The 18,714-nt window shown below is 36.8% G+C and overlaps 4 protein-coding genes across 11 annotated transcripts; 2 read left to right on the plus strand and 2 right to left on the minus strand.

Moving 5' to 3' along the window:
- Positions 1-208: 208 nt before the first annotated feature.
- LOC136346030 (polycystin-2-like protein 1) lies at positions 209-3,797 on the minus strand. Of its 2 annotated transcripts, XM_066294869.1 has the most exons (14): positions 3,312-3,797; positions 3,142-3,252; positions 2,974-3,086; positions 2,852-2,921; positions 2,731-2,778; positions 2,479-2,683; positions 2,202-2,426; positions 1,922-2,150; positions 1,641-1,871; positions 1,501-1,590; positions 1,299-1,451; positions 940-1,145; positions 769-875; positions 209-390 (listed from the first exon to the last, which is right to left on the minus strand). In XM_066294869.1, exons 1-14 carry the CDS (start codon positions 3,403-3,405, stop codon positions 209-211), a joined length of 2,064 nt encoding a protein of 687 aa, XP_066150966.1. In that variant the 5' UTR covers positions 3,406-3,797. The 2 variants fall into 2 exon arrangements, with proteins under 2 accessions (XP_066150966.1, XP_066150967.1); XM_066294870.1 differs by having other exon boundaries at positions 2,202-2,559.
- Atac3 (Ada2a-containing complex component 3) lies at positions 3,790-6,584 on the plus strand. The gene is made up of 9 exons (XM_066294871.1): positions 3,790-3,945; positions 4,139-4,237; positions 4,298-4,450; positions 4,502-4,865; positions 4,929-5,042; positions 5,102-5,200; positions 5,270-5,401; positions 5,456-5,694; positions 6,209-6,584. The coding sequence occupies exons 2-9, from the start codon at positions 4,142-4,144 to the stop codon at positions 6,368-6,370; spliced, it is 1,359 nt and encodes a 452-aa protein (XP_066150968.1). The 5' UTR covers positions 3,790-3,945; positions 4,139-4,141; the 3' UTR covers positions 6,371-6,584.
- A 721-nt stretch (positions 6,585-7,305) lies between these two features.
- On the minus strand, positions 7,306-11,876 carry eff (ubiquitin-conjugating enzyme E2 eff). Its single transcript, XM_066294872.1, has 5 exons — positions 11,550-11,876; positions 11,010-11,073; positions 9,506-9,537; positions 9,153-9,336; positions 7,306-8,465 (listed from the first exon to the last, which is right to left on the minus strand). Exons 1-5 carry the CDS (start codon positions 11,571-11,573, stop codon positions 8,326-8,328), a joined length of 444 nt encoding a protein of 147 aa, XP_066150969.1. The 5' UTR covers positions 11,574-11,876; the 3' UTR covers positions 7,306-8,325.
- Positions 11,877-12,953: 1,077 nt separating this feature from the next.
- Positions 12,954-18,600, plus strand: LOC136345938 (cytosolic carboxypeptidase-like protein 5). Of its 7 annotated transcripts, XM_066294664.1 has the most exons (11): positions 12,958-13,043; positions 13,384-13,492; positions 14,064-14,207; positions 14,264-14,409; positions 14,468-14,800; positions 14,921-15,192; positions 15,245-15,405; positions 15,493-15,796; positions 16,063-16,267; positions 16,467-16,658; positions 17,211-18,600. In XM_066294664.1, exons 1-11 carry the CDS (start codon positions 13,029-13,031, stop codon positions 17,895-17,897), a joined length of 2,568 nt encoding a protein of 855 aa, XP_066150761.1. In that variant the 5' UTR covers positions 12,958-13,028; the 3' UTR covers positions 17,898-18,600. The 7 variants fall into 7 exon arrangements, with proteins under 7 accessions (XP_066150759.1, XP_066150755.1, XP_066150761.1 ...); XM_066294662.1 differs by having other exon boundaries at positions 12,954-13,043; positions 13,275-13,492; positions 15,245-15,796; XM_066294663.1 differs by having other exon boundaries at positions 13,338-13,492; positions 15,245-15,796.
- Positions 18,601-18,714: the final 114 nt, after the last annotated feature.

The raw sequence follows: 18,714 nt of genomic DNA on the forward strand, positions 1-18,714 counted from the left end.
AACTGTAGCTGAACAGACACCTTATTGATAGTTTAATTAGTACGTTTGTTATCAATATTAATAGTAGTGCAATTGATGGTTTTAAACTCGAGCAGTTTCCATTTAATTTTTGAACTGAAAATTAGCTTGTGCTACTGTATATTATGTATATACCGAAGTATCATTTTGTTTATAAATAAATACATATCAAAGAATTAATAAACTGCAACTACAAAGCCTTAAGTTTGGCTTTGTCTTGCATGGTTTCAATCGTCCTTAGGAGCTCGTGGACCTTCTGCCCGACCATTAGAAGAGTGTTTTCCAATTCGACCAGCTTATCGTTTTGTTTTTGGAAATCTTTCCACGTCACCACATGTGATTCTACCCTTTTCCTGTCCAGTTCCTCCTGAGCTGAAAGAAAAAGCAAAATGGTAAAATTTTATCCATTCATTTTCAGATACAATATTGTCGTGATTTAGATAGTCACAATGTGAATAGAATCGAAAAATGCATCGTCGCGGTTAATTTGAAGCTTAAAGTGAAGAGAAACTAAGAAACAAGCCGGTATTAATGCAAACAGTAAATGTTGAAAACGATGAACCCTGCTATTGTTGTTGCAGCACCTGATGACATAGAAAGCCGAATTCGTAGATCTATCACAAGTAAGATTCCTAAGCTTAAACCTCCTTTTTGTTAGATTTATTTTCATTGCAAACCTATTCTGAAGATGCCACAAAGGAATATGCATTATTGCAATTTTACAGAAAATGATTGAGTAAAAAAACTTACCGAATTTGTCAAAAAATCTCTCAATATCCTCCCTCTTCAAAACGGCCAGGGGATTAATATCGTATCTTGTAAAGTACATTTCAATCTCCCGATCGTCGAAGTCCAACCTAAATAATTAAATTTTTCAGTAACACCACTGTGTAATAATTACTCAAAAAATTTCTTGTTTACTTGACCAGTGCGTCTCTGATTTGGGCGATATTCGTGTTAATAATCGTCTGTTTCTCGTGTTCCTTTCTCACTTTACACCCGAGTTTCCTCAAGAAACTGCGATATCTGTCCGCTATGTATTCGGTCATTTCGATCTCTTTGGAGGCGATTGCGATATCGACTTTTACGTCAGCGTAAGTATCGTTGATAATTGCCAGGAACATGTTCTAAAACAAAATGTCCATTATGTGTATGAAAAGCCAGGCGAGTTTATTGATGGCCGTCCGGTTTTGCCGACGCGTGATTGGTTAAAGGCCGAATTTCAACTTACGGCTTTCGGTCATCAATCAACTGACCTGGTTGATTTCAGTTCGTCTTACAATTAAAATAAAGAATACTAGCATGATGTAAGTGAGGAAGTAAATGGGGGCCACAACGGAGTTGGCTTTCTGGATGGTTTCATAGTCGAAATCGCCCAATATTGTGCGTAAAAGCGTGAACATTGACCGCCCAAAACTGCGGAAATCTTCGACCTATCGAAATAGTTTTAAATTGGAATATGTCGATTTCCTGTAGTCATACCTGGTTCCCAAACACTAAGTACCCGAGCTCTGCATATGCGAAATAGGCCACAAAAAACATGACGGAAAACCCTAGAATGTCTTTAGCGCACTAAAAAACGAAAATATCTTGAAACGAAATGGTTCATGTCTGTTTATTACTCTTCTTATGGTGTTGTTTAGTTGCGACATCCTTCGATTAAAATTCAGGTACTTGAAAGTGCGCAAATAGACGAAAAACAGCAACGTAGCCTCACTTATTTTGACCACTTGGTTTACTACTTTGGCATTTTCCAAATTCCCATAATGGGTGGGATGATTCAGGGTTTTTTTAATGTCGGGCACTATTACCGTTCGCATGTATTCAGTGCTAACGGCAATTTGACAAGTGAGCTAATAAGAGGCGAACTGACGAATTAGTTAGTTTTTTTGCATAAATTTACCAGTATAACGGTAATATCAATGTAATTCCAAACGCGCAGGAAATATCTTCCTTTAAAATAGATTATTTCTCTGATTTCCTCGGCCGAGCAAAAAAGGGCGTAAACGCAAAACGCGTAGAACAAAATCCGGAGCGTCCATTGCCAGGTAGTGGACAAAGGGGTTAAGTTTGCAGTGGAAAAGTTGTAGCTTGGGGTCACCCCCCCTGTAGGTAAAAACTCGAAAATCAACCTAGATTTAAAAAATATATATATATGAAAGAAGTGGTAAAGAAACTCTTACTTGCAAATGCAATATAAATTCATATTAGCATTGTAAACGCTGAAATCAATGAAAGCCGCCCTAGTTCCGCGAGTGATCCACAAGTTATCACGTAAAGTATTCAGGATATTCATTGTAGTATTCAGATCGGGGGAGAAATCGGCGTAAAACCCGCCCCCTGAGTAGGAGGTTAGAGTTCCCCTGTATCCGAGGCTTTTTGTGACTGAAGAGTCGCTAAAGATCCATCTAGAAACATGGAAACTTTGGCAGAGCATCTGTGCACATTTGCCGTTATTACGCCGTGGGTTCCCCCAGTCCGAAGCTCTCTCTGTCTTCCGAACGACTCGAAAACACGTTGTAGCAACGCACGAACAGTCGTCTGAAAAATCCGTGAATTTCACATGAGGTTTCTGAGACTTTTACCTGTCTAATTCTCGGGACTCCCAGGACGAAGTTTTCGTTAAGTACAACCAAAGTGCCAATGGGGGATTGAGTAAACCTTTCTAAATTGAAAATTATTCGTCGGGCCGCTCAGAGCCACGTATGTTACCTTTGGATGAAATAGATTCTTCAATTTTCGCCTTAGATGCTAATTCGCCTAAACCAAAAATTGACATTATTACGGATTACACGTCCGGAAGTAAATAGTAATTTCATTAAAAACTCCCCACTTTTTTCCTTCGTCAGCCCCCCCGCCTCGTGGCCACCATAAATTTGCGTTAAAACGTTTCCGTTGATATACTGAAACTGAAATTGTGAGCCTTGAAAAACAATTTTTTGACGAGGATTTCACCTCCCAATACTTGTCCACGTTCACCACTTCCGCCAGGCCTTCTTCAACCTCAAAAGCCTTTTTGAACGACTCTGTGAGGTAGTACTCTGAGCTATCGGTTTTGCTGAATATGTCTATTGTGGCAATTGCTCTATTTTGTAGGGGTTTTTGCTAAAAGCTTTAACTTACAGATTGTTAGGAAAAACAACGAAATTAAATGGAAAATTATCTCTACAAGGGTGGCTGCCAGGAACTCCTCTCTGCCCAGGCCTTCGGCTATACTGGCCGTAACCCATAAGGCTGGAAAATTGGGCAATTGGAAGCTAAGTATGCTTTAACGCTAAAGTGAAATTTTATACGCTTTTTGGTTTTGGACCTATTGGAGGTTTTTTGATCGATATCAGTCGCTGAAGTGGGAGTTTTGAAAGTTTCATAATCAGTAATTTTCTCCATACTGGACCCTTTTGATTTCTTTACGTAACTTTAATTAATTGTCAGAATGATGCGCTAATTAAGCAGAAATTTACATTTGTCAAAACTTCGAAAATCGAGATTAAATTGCCTGTCAACAAAAGGGAAGTTCGAGCATGGAATCCGATGGTTCGTTGAAGCAGTGTTGCCAAATAAATTTCACGTCTTAAATAAGCGTTGGCGATTTCAGGAATCGAACTACACCGGACAATGCCACTCGATTAAAAGAGGTGTATTGTCATACAAACAAGACCGGTGGACATATCAATTGTTTTCAGTAGCAAAAAAGAAATGAAAATCTTGAAGATATCGGTTGAAACGTGGCAATTCGATGACATTTTTGTACATAAGATTGTGGGTGTGTTTGCACCGATTGTGCGATGACTGAACGCACCCTTGGTTTCGATGTTTGACACTTCGCACGTAATTTATATTTATTTCGCGTTTTTGAGGTTAAATATATTATTAAAATTTGCCAATTTTGTTTTCTTAATAGAGTTTTAATTATTCTGAAAATAGCTGGTAAGTACATGCCCTTAAAAACGAGAAACTGACCAATTAATCAATTTTCAAATTGGTCACTTCCGTTCTGGGCAGGAAAAGGAAATCCACATTTCAAGATGGACGGCTTCAGGACTTCCCTTTCCTGTTTTTGAAATGTGAATAAAAAGTTGTTTTTTCAACGAGGATAAAATGCGTTTTGCCGAAATTTCAGGCTATGAAAAGACATCTGGAAGAAGAGACAACAAATGTAAGGCCTATCAAATACATATTAACTGCAGACAATAAATTACAAGCTCTTCCTGATATTGAGGTAAAAAAATCATTCCCTTTTGAAACCCTAAATTCCTCAATTGCTACTTCCTCATTAAAGGACCATAGTATTGCTGCCAATTCATCCTTTGTCTCACAAACTCTACAAACCATCAACAAACTTGGAAAACACTTATTAGAAGCTGCCAAGGATGGGGACCCCGACAAAGTCAAAGCCCTGCTTTCTCAAGGCTCCCCGTTCACTTCTGACTGGGTAACTACCGCAAATTTACTGTTACCTGACTTTTAGGAATATTCAATTTAGTTGGGCACAACTCCCTTGCATTTGGCTGCTCAAAACAACAATCTCAAGGTATGTGAAGTGGTCCTCAAAGGGGGCATCTCACAGGATGCACGAAATAAAGTCGATAGAACTCCATTGCATTTGGCTGCATATGAAGGCAATTACCAAGTTGCAGAGATGTTGATTAAATATGGGGCAGATATTAATACAGCAGATATGCTGCACATGACCCCTCTTCATTGGGCAGTGCAGAATGGACATACAGCCGTAGTGGAGCTATTGGTGAGGAATGGGGCCTGCACTACCTCAAAAAACAAATTCAATCTTACACCCCAAGACATTGCCAATCAGATTAATAAATTAGAGTTGGTGGAGTTGCTGCAAGGTATTAATTCAAAATTAAAATATTAGTGAAAAAGAAGTGTTTTTGAATATGTGGTTTTGGTAGCTTACGAAGGGGATGCACAAGCTGCTTCCCAAGCTTTAGTAATGCAGCTCCAGGAAGATGAAGAAACCAATATTGTTGAAACTGCAGAGGAGAATTGCGATGGAAAACCGACTTGTAAGTCTTTTTTTAATGGTCACAATATATAAATTCAATGTAATTTATTGGATTTGTAGCTGACCCAATTATTGTTATTGATGATGAATCTTTACCTCCCGGTGAAGAAACCAATGAATTGTCACCAGAGAATTCATGCCCTGTTACAGCAGTTGAAGGTAAGTTTTACTAACAAAAAAAATCATTATAAAACGATTTGCAAAAACTTAAAGTTTTTGTTCAATTAGTTCAAGAAGATGGCGACTTTTCTGCCATGAAGCTTCTGCAAGAGCATGGAATTACAATGTTACCAATAGACAGTGATGAATCCAATATTCTAAATGCAGTGATGGAGAGTGGACATTCAGTAGTTTTAACTGGTAGTAGCTTAAAATTAATAATTTTTTTAATACAGAAATATTTTTTTGCTTAAGATGTTGGAAAGGAAGTACTAAAAACTGTGAAACAACAAGAAGAGAAAGTTATTCCCAAACCTAATCCGCCTAAAAGAACCATCACAGTGACGTTAGATCAGTTTTTGGCGCTCACCAAAGGCAATTTTATTCAAAATGTCCTGCCAAGTAATCTGAAGGTGATTTCAGGGCGGCCGAATATTCGAAAAGTAGTTATGAAGAAGAATAAGAAACCAACTCCTTTTGGCAATAACTTAAAGGTATTTTCTTTATGTAGGGTGTCTGAAAATAATTTTAAAATATTATGGGAGGTGATTCTAAAGATTGAACTGTTAAAGAAAGTTCTAATAAAAATAATTCAAAAATACCTTCTTAAAAGGGATAGTCTTTTCTACTTAAAAAAAAATTAGATTTATTAATTTGATTTCAAAAATTTTAAAATTGGGCAAATAAAAACCTTAGAGCAACATTTACGCAGGAAATCCCTGACAAAACTCTGTAATTATTAACATAAAAAAAGTTGTTTTATTCCAACTTTTTACAGTATATCGAATTTTTTAATTTTAGCACAAACGCGTTCGGAAATGCTGCGAAAAAAACCATCTTCAGAATTTTCCCTACAAGGCATTCTAACTTTTTTAATAAATAATTTTCGAGATATGTTTGAAAGAACTTTTTCGTTTATTTCAATCTTTAGAACTGCCTCCCAAAAAAATTTCAAGATTATTTCCGGACACTCCGTATGTTATAACTTTTTATAATATATGGTTTTAGGTGCAAAGCATCGATAAATCCAGCACGGAATTAGATCTCGTTTTGGAGGAATTAGAAGAGGCCAAAAGAACCATAGAAGAGTATAAATCGAAACTAAAGAAAAAGGAAGATGAAGTCGAGAAATATAAATATCAACTCAAATTATTGATGGACAACAGCTAGTCCAGATTGATGAAAAGTCTTAGTTTTTATATTTTTATGGACGTTTATTCTTTATTGACAATGTACATTTTATAATTTCTATTTTCAGTTCTTTATTACCATGTTAAGGAAAAGAATTGAATTTTGAAATTTTAAGTGGAAGGTATGCACTATGAGAAGTTAGAAGCTATTGATATTTTTGTACGATTTTGTAATATATCGATTTCCTTAGATATTTTAATATTTAGATATACCTCCTCGTACTTCTGTGTTCCTGATAAAAAATGTTTAATTTCCAATGCAAATGAAGTAAATTTATTTTGTCGAAGATTATCTAGAGTCAAATTTACCTCGTCACATCTCTGTGTTCCTGATAAAAAATGTTTAATTTCCAATGCGAATGAAGCAAATTTATTTTGTCGAAGATTATCTAAAGTCAAATTTACCTCGTCACATCTCTGTGTTCCTGATAAAAAATGTTTAATTTCCAATGCGAATGAAGCAAATTTATTTTGTCGAAGATTATCTAGAGTCAAATTTACCTCATCACATCTCTGTGTTCCTGATAAAAAATGTTTAATTTCCAATGCGAATGAAGCAAATTTATTTTGTCGAAGATTATCTTGAGCCAAATTTACCTCGTCGCACTTCTGTTCTTGGTATGAGGTGTTAAATTTTAAAAAATTTTGTGGTATGTGGAACAAACATACCTTTTTTCCTCATTTTAATGTTAAAAATGTCAAAATAACTACAATTTTCCTCACGACGAGGCAATGCCTGCTTTTAATTAACTAGAAAATAATTAAGTGATAATTAATTTTTTTGACAGTGATGACACTGCTTCATCTCAGATACATAACTGAAACACGGGAAAGAAAAGCTGTCGATTTTCATAATTTACTCACCAAGAATTATTTTAGCCATTCCGAAGGTCTCAAAAACAAACAACCGTTAAATCAGAGTTTAAACATAATTTAATAAAATCACTGAAGAGGGCAAATATAAATATGTATTCTAAAATTTTATAATTATTTTACAGAGGTCTTTCGACAGCATTCAAGGCCAAACTAAAAAAAGAGAATTTACGAAGGGATTGGGCAGGAGTCAGCGCGTCGGGGTCCCGGAATCATCCACGTTTGGTACCCAATCTTGCTCGCCAAAGACGGTAGATATTCATGGGCGTCACAATGACTGGCGTAACGTCATTCCACTGGTGAAAAATATATGTTTGACCGATGTGATATTTTTTGAACCAATGGAATGGCTTCCTTTGAGTTAAAATGGCAGTTGCGCTGTCATTTTTACGCTCGCAAGGATCTACCATATTTCTACATTTCAGTGAAAGTAAAAAAAGATTGACGTCTGCACTCTTGACGATGTTAACAATTGCACCTCGAAGATGTCTCCCTAAGTGAAGTAAAATGAGTCCCAATGAAATGAACGAGGGAGACATCAAGAGGTGGAAAACCTAAGAACGTGCGTGCAGTTGTTGAAAAATCGCAAGTTTATTTCTATCTCATAATATACCTAGCAGAACCACAAAACCTACAGTATTAATTTAACTAACAATATTTGATTTAATAATACAGTAATAAGTGTATGTTACGGCCTAACGGTAGGGTCAATCCGGGACCCGGGCCGGACCGAACGCGACAGGCTACCGAAAACGTTTAGAACGGTTTTCGCTTCTGAAACATCTTCATCGCCGTGCGGGCCAGGAACAAAAATCCACTCCTTATAACCACATTTATATTTAAAGGATCAGAACCAAAGAAAGTATTTGGGTTGTTAATTATAACGTGGCGACAGTCCGGGAGCGCGAAGCGCAAAAAAAATGTACAAATTATAAGACGTTTACTGATGAGACTGAGCCGATCCCCTTCCGTTGTTGTTGATAACTGTATTGTTGAATAAGTTTTGCGTTTTGTTTTGTTTACCATCTAATTAGGTGTAGTGGTGATTTGGGGGCCGGGCCATCACATAGCGTACTTGCGAGTCCACTCGCGCGCCAATTCATTGTATTTCTCGCGATCTGTCTTGTATATCCTAGCGATTTCGGGAACTAGAGGGTCGTCGGGGTTCGGATCACACAGTAGTGAGCAGATTGACAACAGTACTGGAACACAAAAAAGGATTTAAGCACTGCTCTACAGAATATCCCAAATTTTGTGACAACATTCAATGATATAGCAATAAGATTTTTAACTGACATCTTTTTAAGTTAGAAATTTCGAGACTTATTTGAAGAGAAATTACTTTCTGAAGTCGAAAATGTAATAGGGGCATTCCACCTAGTGACTTGGTAAGGAAAAGAGTGAAAATTACTAAAAATTATGCTGGGCTAAAAGCGGAGAGAAAGCCAAGATTAATCATAAACCCAAAGAAGCGATCGTCATTATACACAGAATGGAAAGGGGAAATTTTTAAACGCTCTGTATATATACGAACAATCCTTATTATGACTGTGCACTAGCGAAGTGACAAAAACAAAGACCTTCTCTCCTCGTAAACAATACAGGAAATGATTTGATAGAAATGATTTTACATTACCATGCACTTTTAACTCGGATATTCCACTTTAGCCTATGAATAATACAACTGCACGGGGGTTAAAGAAACTCTCGAAATTTAAAAAGGTGGAAAATTGTGGTATTGATGTAGCCTGAGAGGCAAATCTTTAATTTAAAAATAAAGGTAAACTCATATAGTGATGATGTAACAAATCACTCTAAGCTCATTTCTGATAGTTTAAAAATACCACACATATACTAGAAATAACCAAAAAATTGAAAGTGTAACTCACCTTTTGAAATAGTTAAGGCTGGAGACCACTGAGACCTTAAAATATCAAGGCAGATACTACCATTACTATTTATATTTGGGTGGTAGATTCTTGTCGTAAAAGCCACTTTGGGAGGCTTAAACGGGTAGTCTGTGGGAAAGTGAATTGTTAAGAAAAATACGCCACCTTGGTATGGACTATCCGGCTGAAAAAGACACAACCTATTAGGCTATAATAGTAAAACTCGGCTAAAGTGACATCAAATCTTGCCAATTAAACCAATTTAATCACAAGTGATTCAGATGAAATTATTGCATTGAGTTGAAATCATTAAAACCTGTTACTTATACGTGGCATATTAATATAATACTTACTGGTCCCATAATTGTGGCTTGCCAATGAAATACTGAAAATAAAACGTATAATAATTAATAAATAATAATGATGACGTTTGTGTGAGTATAAAAATGGTCATTTAGAGCTATCTGTCTTAGTCTGACACATTAAAACGCCTCATAATAAAACAATGAAAGAAGAGAAAGTTGACCATTTTTGCGCTCATTTAATTTTCTAGTTCTTACTGCATAATCATGGCGAGCATTGCTACAATAACAATAAGAAATTAACTACTATTAAAAAAATATATTAACATATTTTTAATGGTATAAAAATACGGGGGTTGTCCGTATTTCCAAAATCAAAATTTTGGCAACAAAATGCACCTATTTTGTTTGTGTTTGAGACAAAGACATCGCTCGAATATTTATAAATTGAATTTAGATTTCGTGAATTAGAGATGTGTGAGGGAAATCTTTTAACTTCAAAGCAAACATAACTGGACCTATCTAATTCCCAAAAACAGTCCCAAGTCACTATATGTTAAAATGTAATGCAACTCTATACTGTAGTACAAGAGAAAATAAGGTCTCTTTAAGCCCCTGTTTCACTTGAGAGGAACATACCTCAAGACTGGCATTGATATTAAATAGTTACCGTGTCTTAATGTGTAAATTTTGTCAATAAATGACTTTAAAACAATCAATTTATTTTGAATTTAATCAGTTATCTCATATGAAATATTATTTTGGAGCTTGTCAAAGGGACCGACAGGCAGTTTATATCATGCAGAGGATCATCAGAGGTCTTGAGATTTATTCAAGAACAAGTTACAGTTATTTTACCAAGTTAAACCACTTAAACAGTCCGTGCCCTTCTTATTTATTTTCAGTCTGATTATAGTTATTGTCATAAGTTAATTTCCAAAGGATTCCTGATATAAAGATCTATTTAGAAGATAGCCCAGAAGTGGGCCTATGAAATTCTAAACAATGTTGACAATCAAAATATGGACGTTATTTAAGGATTATCAAGCTAATTTGTTCCATATACTGTATAGTGCAAGATATAAATCACCTGCAGTAATGTGGAGCAGACAAAAGACAACTACTGTGCACTTAATGACCCAAAAATTTCACTTTTAGTAATGTCAGTACTCAAGAGAAAATTGTTGCTCAGAACTTTATCAATACTACCAGTAAAAAAAGGAACAAAATTCTTTTGCAGTCAATGTGGAATTTGAGACGTAAAAATTCTTTATGCAGACCCTTGCATGTCTTTAAACAATGTTAATATGTCTAAAAATTTTAATAAAATTGAATTAACAGTTTAGAATGATTGAAAATGACCCTGACAAAATAAAACACACCAATGCAATCTTCCTCCACATAAGCGTTGAGCAATTTCTCAAAGCACTAAAGTTGTTTTTTTGTGATAGAAGATTACACCTCACTTCTATACTTGTTAGGATTGATCATAAGTACCCACAAAACAAGTATCATATCCGAGTATCAACTACTGTAAATGTAAATTTTCACTTACAGTCATCACCAACAGGTCCTGCTGAACATTGTGCTGGAGGGTCCCTTCCAAGGTCTTGTAGTTCCTAAAACAGGGCACAAAGCTAGTAAACCACCTTGAAATAAAACCTCCCGAGTTAATAATAGAAACTTGAAAGTCAGATGGTGAGGTTAGAAACATGTGCATGGGCATTTGTAATGACAAATTACTGGACTAAATTTTAGAGGGGCTGATTTACTACTTTTTTCAGTACGTCGGTACATGTAGGGTTTAGGTAATTTCTTTCTAAGACAATTTTTCTATTTCATTTAGGGATGTTTTTGTTTTGTATGCATTTATGCATTTTTTAAAACTTTTTTTCAATAGTAATTTTTTTATTTCGGAGACTTTCAATATAACTGCCATATAAGAAATGTGCTAGAATCGCCCGATTTACAGCTAGTTTCTCACGTTGAAATCCTTCAGATAGCATTTCACAACTTGAGGGCGTTTTTCTCCCAGAGGAAATACAAGCGGGACTCGAAATATTTCAAGTTCAGCACGTAGAACACTGCAGCCTACCTTATTAATTCGCTTTAAAGCCATTTGGTTCTCTGTGTGTGGAATAAACACTGGATTTTCCACCAGACAATGAAACGGTCAGTCAAGGACCTCTCCGTCGACTGCAAAGATGGCCTCCTTCAAAACACGACGTAAATCAAATAAAACCTTTGAAATAATTTTATGGCGATTTTCACTATGGGGGATGCACACTGGGTTCGATGCTGCCACGGGGGATTTAAAACACTTCAATTAAACGCCCAGAAAGGCCGCATCAACTGAAAAATGCCCAGGGATTGAGAGTTGAAGTGACTGATAACTTCCGTGGCGAAATTTCTGTCTCATTTTTTTATTCTTCGAAAACCAAAAAATATCCGTCACGGTCGGTAAGAAAGGAATCTGCCACGTCGACTCTAAGGGTTTGTTTGGAGTGTCACTACTATCCGGTAGATGGCTACAGATGCACACATTCCGAGTGCTCGAAAAGATCGAATAATGTTTTAAAATAATTAATTATAATACTCAGTTGCGGGGAAGAAACAGAACAAGATTAAATCAATTGAATAAACACAGCTGAGATTAAAATGCCAAAGCATCCCCGATGGCCGCCCTGTATTCGTTCGCCTTAACTGTAACGCAGCTTATCGGGACCGTACCCGAATCAACCGAATAGAAGATTCGATTTCTGCGCAAAATAGTCCTAGTTCCGAATTTTTATCGTTTACTAAGAAGATACAACGAATATGAAGGTTGTAATGAAGTTTTAAAATGGATACTTGCAAGGTAACGTTGATTTGCAAGATATTCACGCATCTGCAGAAAGTATTTTTATAATTATAGTGTTCAAAAATGTTTTTGTGTTTGCATGTATTTATATTTAATTTAATTCTGTATCTATCTGCAATGATTAATAGTAACTAATTGGATGGTCGCTAAGCAGATTTCCTTACGAATTTCAATTTTGTAAGTTTGTCATTACCTTCCTATATCGGGTCAAATCAATATTTTCAAAGCAAACTGATGTATTTTTGGTTCGTCTTTCCAACTAACGACTCTAGTCTCCATGAACCTCTTCAACAACATCTACTGGGCTCTCCATCAGCTTTGCTTGCTTTCCGTTGTTTAATCTCTAGATTTAAACAATTGTCATGTAAATCCTCATTTTACCTATCACAATCGTTTTGGTGCTAATCACGCTTCCAGTGAAACTCTGTCTGTTAACTCTAAAAGAGCTTACACTTTTTGTTGCAGCTGTTCCGGAACCATTATGATTTTTTTTAAGTAAAATTGTTTAGCAAGTTATTTTTGCACTCACACCTGAAGTTGAGCACATAGGGTAGTCGAAATAAAAATGAATTTTGGCGCCCTCTCCACCTGAGGGGAGGAACTTCTGGTTGATCCAGGACAAGACATAAAATAAAATGTCAGTGATAGTTTGATAGCTCCGTCATGACACAAAATTATTAAAAATGAAATGTTTTATATTAAAATAGACAATTTATGGTGTTTAAACAGGTTTGTGGCATTTAAATTTGACTTATTTGCAATTAGATTCATGAAAATTATAATATTTTTAAGTGACACCTAAATACACATAAATAATAATCAGCTGTTTGTTGTCACAACCCCCTAAACAATATTTGTAGGCATTCGCCCTAATTTGCAACCAATTTACTCCCTTTATTAATAACCCTTTTAATCAGTTCATTTTCGTTCCTCAATTTTCCGAAAGAAATAGGTTTCTAGGTCAAATGCTTTGTTCTCTATGACCTTACCATTCCTGAGGCACAAAAGAATCTCACTTTCCAGACAGTTTTAAGACTAATATAGATCATAATAATGTGCAATACTCTAGCAAATCCCTTGTGAGATGGATGGCATTAATTGTGCCCAATTTACTTTCCACAATGACTTTGATTCAGCAAATCTCGCAAGAGTGGAATTTGTACCAAATACTGAAACCGGTAAGTCAATGGAAATCTGCATTGGTTAATATTTTAAGTAGATTTACGTGTTTGGTAGAGATTAGATTATATTTATCATGAATGGGCTTACTACTGCTCTTACATGGCGACCTAGAAGATCAAACTGTGCCTCCCATTTTTGTCTATATCCCGAGGACTTGAGGTGCATAAAACCAAAGATTTACCTTAGAAATAAATTTATTTCTAATGCCAATCGCAACGTAAATCACAATTTGCAGTAAAGTCAGAAATTTGCAACTGACTTGTTAATCATATACATTCGAAAGCTAAACTAAATCTCAACACTTTTCTAAGAGAGCTCAAAACAAAATCTTTCCAATTGAGGAAGTTGGTGATAAAGATATTAATGTGTAATTCAGTTAACAAAAGCAGTTATGAACATATAAAGTATTGCATTTAGTGATCTTTTTACTAAAATTATTATCAGGAGAGTTGATAATTACCCAACTTTTTAGCCCTGTTTCGGGAGGTCCGTCCGTAAATTGCCCTTGTGCGGAAAATAAGATTTCCCTTATAACAATTTTTTTTCTTATTCCTACAAACTTTTCAGCTGTTTCCAAACAAAATTCCACCAGTAGCAATAAAATCGCAATCGAGATTCCCGATGCCGAATTCAATCTTTGGACCAAACCAGACTGTAATGGTACAGAATTTGAAAATGGAAATAGAACGTGGTTTTATTTTGGTATTAAAGGTAGATTTTCAATTTTCCATCTAACAAATGAACCCTTATTCCCGTCCTTATTGTAGCTCCCCGACCGGGCCTGCTCGTCAAACTTAATTTGGTGGATTTAAACAGACAGGGAAAAATGTACAGTCAAGGCATGGCTCCTGTGTTCAGAATCATGCCTGGAAGGCCCAAATGGGAACGAGTTCAAGATAAGCCTGTATATAGTGTAAAGTTTTTCATTAAAAAGTTCTAAGGATTTCTATAATTATCTATATATTTTTTAGATAAATGAAGATATCTTCACTTTATCTTTCAAATTTCGAACACCAGAAAATCCTGAGAGTTGCACATATTTTGCCTTCACCTATCCGTTCGCCTATTCCGAACTGCAGAAAATGTTACTCAACATTGACACCAAGCACCTTTCTATCCAGCCCATTGCTGAAGATGATATTTACTACGTGCATGAAACTGTGTGTCATTCTTTGGAAGGACGCAACGTTGATTTAATCACATTATCCTCTTTTCATGGCATTACCACTGAACGAGAGCCCAGATTGAAAAGCTTGTTTCCCTGTATAGATGTGGAGAGACCCCATAAGTTTATTGGGAAGAAGGTATGATGTAAGATAAAGGCAAATAATTTATGTGGCTAACCTCTACAGGATACAACCCCTAAGGGTATCCTTTCGTTATACACCACATTATTTTATTAATAATAAAAATGGGAATTTTAGGTGATCTTTATCTCAGCCCGGGTGCACCCAGGCGAAACCCCCTCTTCCTTTGTTTTCAACGGAATTCTCAATTTCCTGCTAAATAAAGACGATTTGCAGGCTCAAATATTGAGAAAACATTATGTATTTAAACTCATTCCGTTTTTAAACCCAGATGGAGTGGCCAATGGTCATTACAGAACGGACACTAGAGGTGTAAATTTAAATAGAATTTACCTCAATCCCACCCTCACAGAACACCCCTCAATCTTTGCTGCAAGAAGCTTAATTAGGTAGTAATTTTGTCTCATAAAAATCTGGTGCTTTTTGACTGGTCAACCTTAGGTACCATCACTTTGGCGAGGAAAAGGAGGACAAGATCTTCAAATACGACATTTGCCAACACAACCCCTCAGCGAATCATGACAATGATCACTTGCACAAACTCTCCAACATGTCCTTAAATGAGGAACAGTCCAACAACAGTGTTTCCTGGTGTACCAAATGTAAGGCGAGCATCCTCAAGCTGGAGAAAACGATGCCGGGAATCTCAACTTTAGTGCCCACCTTTAACCAGCCTTCACGTTCTTTAGGGCACAATTTCTGTCGACAGTGCGGCTGCAAATTGACCCACAACGAGAACGATGAAGAGGTGAAGTTCGAGGAACATGTTACGGTGGGCAATCACGGTGACGTCAATGCCAATGAGTCCGGTCTGTTCATGTACCTGGACTTGCACGGACACGCCTCGAAAAAGGGCATTTTCATGTACGGGAATCATTTCGATGACTTGGAGAGGCGGGTCGAGTGTATGCTGCTGCCTAAGTTGATGGGATTGAACAATCATCATTTCCATTTTCAAGGCTGCAATTTCACCGAGAGGAATATGTATCTCCGGTAAGAAAAAGATACAATATTTGATGATTTTATAATTGTGTCGGGCACAAATGTTATACAGGATGTGGTGCCCTTGCCAGACGTTAGTTACACATTCTAAGGCTTGAGGTAATATTTGTGTTTCTTGGAAAAATTGCACGAAGGGCGTTGTATGTTCGTTTAGATATCAAAGAGGTGATTTCCATACCCTTTAATTTTGATTTCGAGAGAAAAATAGTTGGCCAAAACTACTCGGTAACTTTTATTGAATATCAAAATACTTTCAGAGATAAACGAGATGGAATGAGTAGGGCCGGCTCAGGTCGAGTGGCTGTTCTCTCCCTTACCGGAATTATCAAAAGTTACACCCTAGAATGCAACTACAACACCGGTAGATTGGTGAACGTTTTGCCGCCCACCGTGAAGGAAAATTCCGGCAAAGTTCACGCTGTGTCCATACCGCCCAAATACACTCCTCAGATATTTGAAGAGGTGACTAAACATTTGAACCATTCGCACCAGTACTCACTCAGTGCGGCAATATGGTTTACTTTTTTAACTATCCTTGTTTCATTATGATGTTTGGCAACACGTTAGACGAATACAGATAGCTTTTATAGACTGAGTACGAACTGGTGCGGGTACTTGTATTCGTCAAAAACAATTGACATGTTTTTAAAATTACGTTTAGGTGGGTCGCTCTTTGGGCGCCTCTATCTTGGACCTCACCGGTCACAACCCATTGTCTCGTCTGCCAAATTCGGAATTTCACAATTTGAGCGGTCTCAGGGAGTGGCTGCGCACGAGTTGCTGTTCCAACAACTTCGGGGATGCCCGGCCGAAACTGTCGCGAATGCGCACCCCCTCTCAGGCCCAAAATCAGGTACTTGACAATGAAAATGTCGATGACATACCCGTTCACATAACTACGTGTACTATGTCGTAAATGTGCCGGCTTTTGCCTAAACTTCTGTTCTCTTTTTGCCAATACTATTGTATTCAATTTGAGCAAGACATTTTGCTCAGATTATTATAGCTAACCTGTGATTAAATTCCTGTAGATTTTAGGTATTAGATTGACGGTCTTCATGGCGTTTAACCATTTCAAGAATCTAATGTATTTTTTTATACCTATAGCTTTTTTAATTAAAGTTTTAATCACCATTTTGTTTTAGTTGTTTTACAAGTTTGTGTTGCCGCTTGTTTTATATGTTCCAAGAAATATCTCTTTCCCAGTCCGGGGATATTTTGAAGGAACAAATTTTCATTTAACTGACGCACTGTATTTTTTTTTCTTTGGCAGCTCCTCTTGAGGTGTAACATCGCCGTTACGTCACACCCTTCCCAATTTTAAACTGTATAATCGAAGAAAAAGCCAGAATACCTTTTTGTAACGTACAATGTAATAAAGTTGGTAAGTTTGTTATTGCTTCAGGGCAAAGGCCGAGCCGTGCAGCGACCCAGAGCGTCAGTGCGAAAGTCGGTCAAACAGTTGAACAAATCCAGGGCTTCGGTACCAGTGGAACGCAAGGAGAACCTGGCTTGCCACGCCGCTATGAGCCTGCCGAGCTGCTCAAAACCCTCAGTCAAACTCAACCGACCGTTCAGGTCCAAGAGCAGGAAAGATATTTGCTTGAAGACGAAGAACGCGGCGTCTAGTGAAAAGCTGCAGACTAAAGTTGGAAAAGGCAAAAAACCAACACAGACAAATCCCAAAACAGAGCCCCAACCTCAAGATAAAGAAAAGGAGGACGAATTGCACTTGAGGGAAATATGCTTCATCAAAAACCCGGAGGGCAAAACCATGATTGCCAAGTACAAGAACAAAGATAGCGAGGAGTTTGACGATAATTTGGTAGTGTCTTGGGACGCCCCCACATCCAAAGCCACAGTCTTTACCCATAAGTCAAAGGTAGCTACTTCAGCCCATTTTATTCGGAACAAGTCGCCCGCTGAGCCGGGCACCAGCAAACAGGGCAGTTTTCGAATTCCCAGCTTCACCAAGAACCCCCTGAAGACCAAGTTCAAAAAACAGACCCTCAGGAGGTTGGTAAGTGCCACCGAGCTTGGTAAGATCGACCGTAAGAAAAAGAAAAAGCTACGCATGAAGTCTTTGAACTAATTATTGCCAAATTTTGTGCGAAATTTGCAGTCTGAGGTGTGTAGAGTGGACCCTAATTATTAGTGTTTTGCCATTGCCATGGGTTTTGACTCTTGTATTTATATACAGTTTTAATTATATTACAAAAGAGTATGGGATATTTTGCTTGGAGAGTTATTGTGAGTGACAAACCTTGTTTTCTGCAATTTAAATGATTAATAGATAATTTTTGAAATTAAGAATTTGGTACTTAAGGTAATAGGTAAGGGTAGCTAGGTGTTTGAAGGTTAATGGAAGTTGTTACAGCAATTTAAATCTGTTCCATATTTCCTATAGCTGGATCTCAAATCATAACACTATATAATATTATTTGCATAACAACATTATTAGATATCTATTGAGTGTGTCCTGTTCTCATGCTCACACTGCAGGTATTTCCATTATTATTATTAAAGACAGAGCATTCGCAAAGCGAGAAAAAAGTTGAGCTTTAAAAATAATTTTCAGACAGAAGACCCTGTCTACTTCTGATAATGACAAAAATTCCTGTAGTATGTGAATTAAACACACTGTATAATGTGAAGTGTGCTTCGCTTAAATGTAGGTGGTGTGTGTAGGGGGCGTATTTGGAACCAGAGAGTGATATAATTTTGTGATTTAATTAGAGAGAAAATGTTTATTTTGCCTATTATTTAACTGAAAAATATAAAATTTATTAACCTGAGAGTTTTATTATTAATTTTATTTTGAACTTGGAAAAAGTGCTTCTCTGAAAATGTCTCTTGGGGCAATTAAGAAACTAATTATTGTTCGAAAATTAGAACTGTCGGTTTTGGTC

This window comes from Euwallacea fornicatus, chromosome 21 (assembly GCF_040115645.1).
Source record: "Euwallacea fornicatus isolate EFF26 chromosome 21, ASM4011564v1, whole genome shotgun sequence".
In the NCBI taxonomy this organism is placed as follows: Eukaryota; Metazoa; Arthropoda; class Insecta; order Coleoptera; family Curculionidae; genus Euwallacea; species Euwallacea fornicatus.

Bases quoted from the DNA above. Each gene is read 5' to 3' on its own strand.
- LOC136345938 (XM_066294657.1), top strand. The intron at 13,493-14,063 runs GTAAGTCAATGG...CAAACTTTTCAG, and splicing joins TGTACCAAATACTGAAACCG to CTGTTTCCAAACAAAATTCC. The intron at 15,193-15,244 runs GTAGTAATTTTG...GGTCAACCTTAG, and splicing joins GCTGCAAGAAGCTTAATTAG to GTACCATCACTTTGGCGAGG.
- eff (XM_066294872.1), bottom strand. From the start codon at position 11,573: ATGGCTTTAAAGCGAATTAATAAG. The intron at 9,538-11,009 runs GTAAGTGAAAAT...TTTTATTTTCAG, and splicing joins AGGACCTGTTGGTGATGACT to TATTTCATTGGCAAGCCACA. The intron at 8,466-9,152 runs GTGAGTTACACT...TTTGTGTTCCAG, and splicing joins AGCCTTAACTATTTCAAAAG to TACTGTTGTCAATCTGCTCA.
- Atac3 (XM_066294871.1), top strand. From the start codon at position 4,142: ATGAAAAGACATCTGGAAGAAGAGACAACAAATGTAAGGCCTATCAAA. The intron at 5,043-5,101 runs GTAAGTCTTTTT...TTGGATTTGTAG, and splicing joins TTGCGATGGAAAACCGACTT to CTGACCCAATTATTGTTATT. The intron at 5,402-5,455 runs GTAGTAGCTTAA...TTTTTGCTTAAG, and splicing joins ACATTCAGTAGTTTTAACTG to ATGTTGGAAAGGAAGTACTA.
- LOC136346030 (XM_066294869.1), bottom strand. From the start codon at position 3,405: ATGGAGAAAATTACTGATTATGAAACTTTCAAAACTCCCACTTCAGCG. The intron at 3,087-3,141 runs GTAAGTTAAAGC...TTGCCACAATAG, and splicing joins GTTGTTTTTCCTAACAATCT to ACATATTCAGCAAAACCGAT. The intron at 1,146-1,298 runs GTAAGACGAACT...ATTTTGTTTTAG, and splicing joins TAGTATTCTTTATTTTAATT to AACATGTTCCTGGCAATTAT.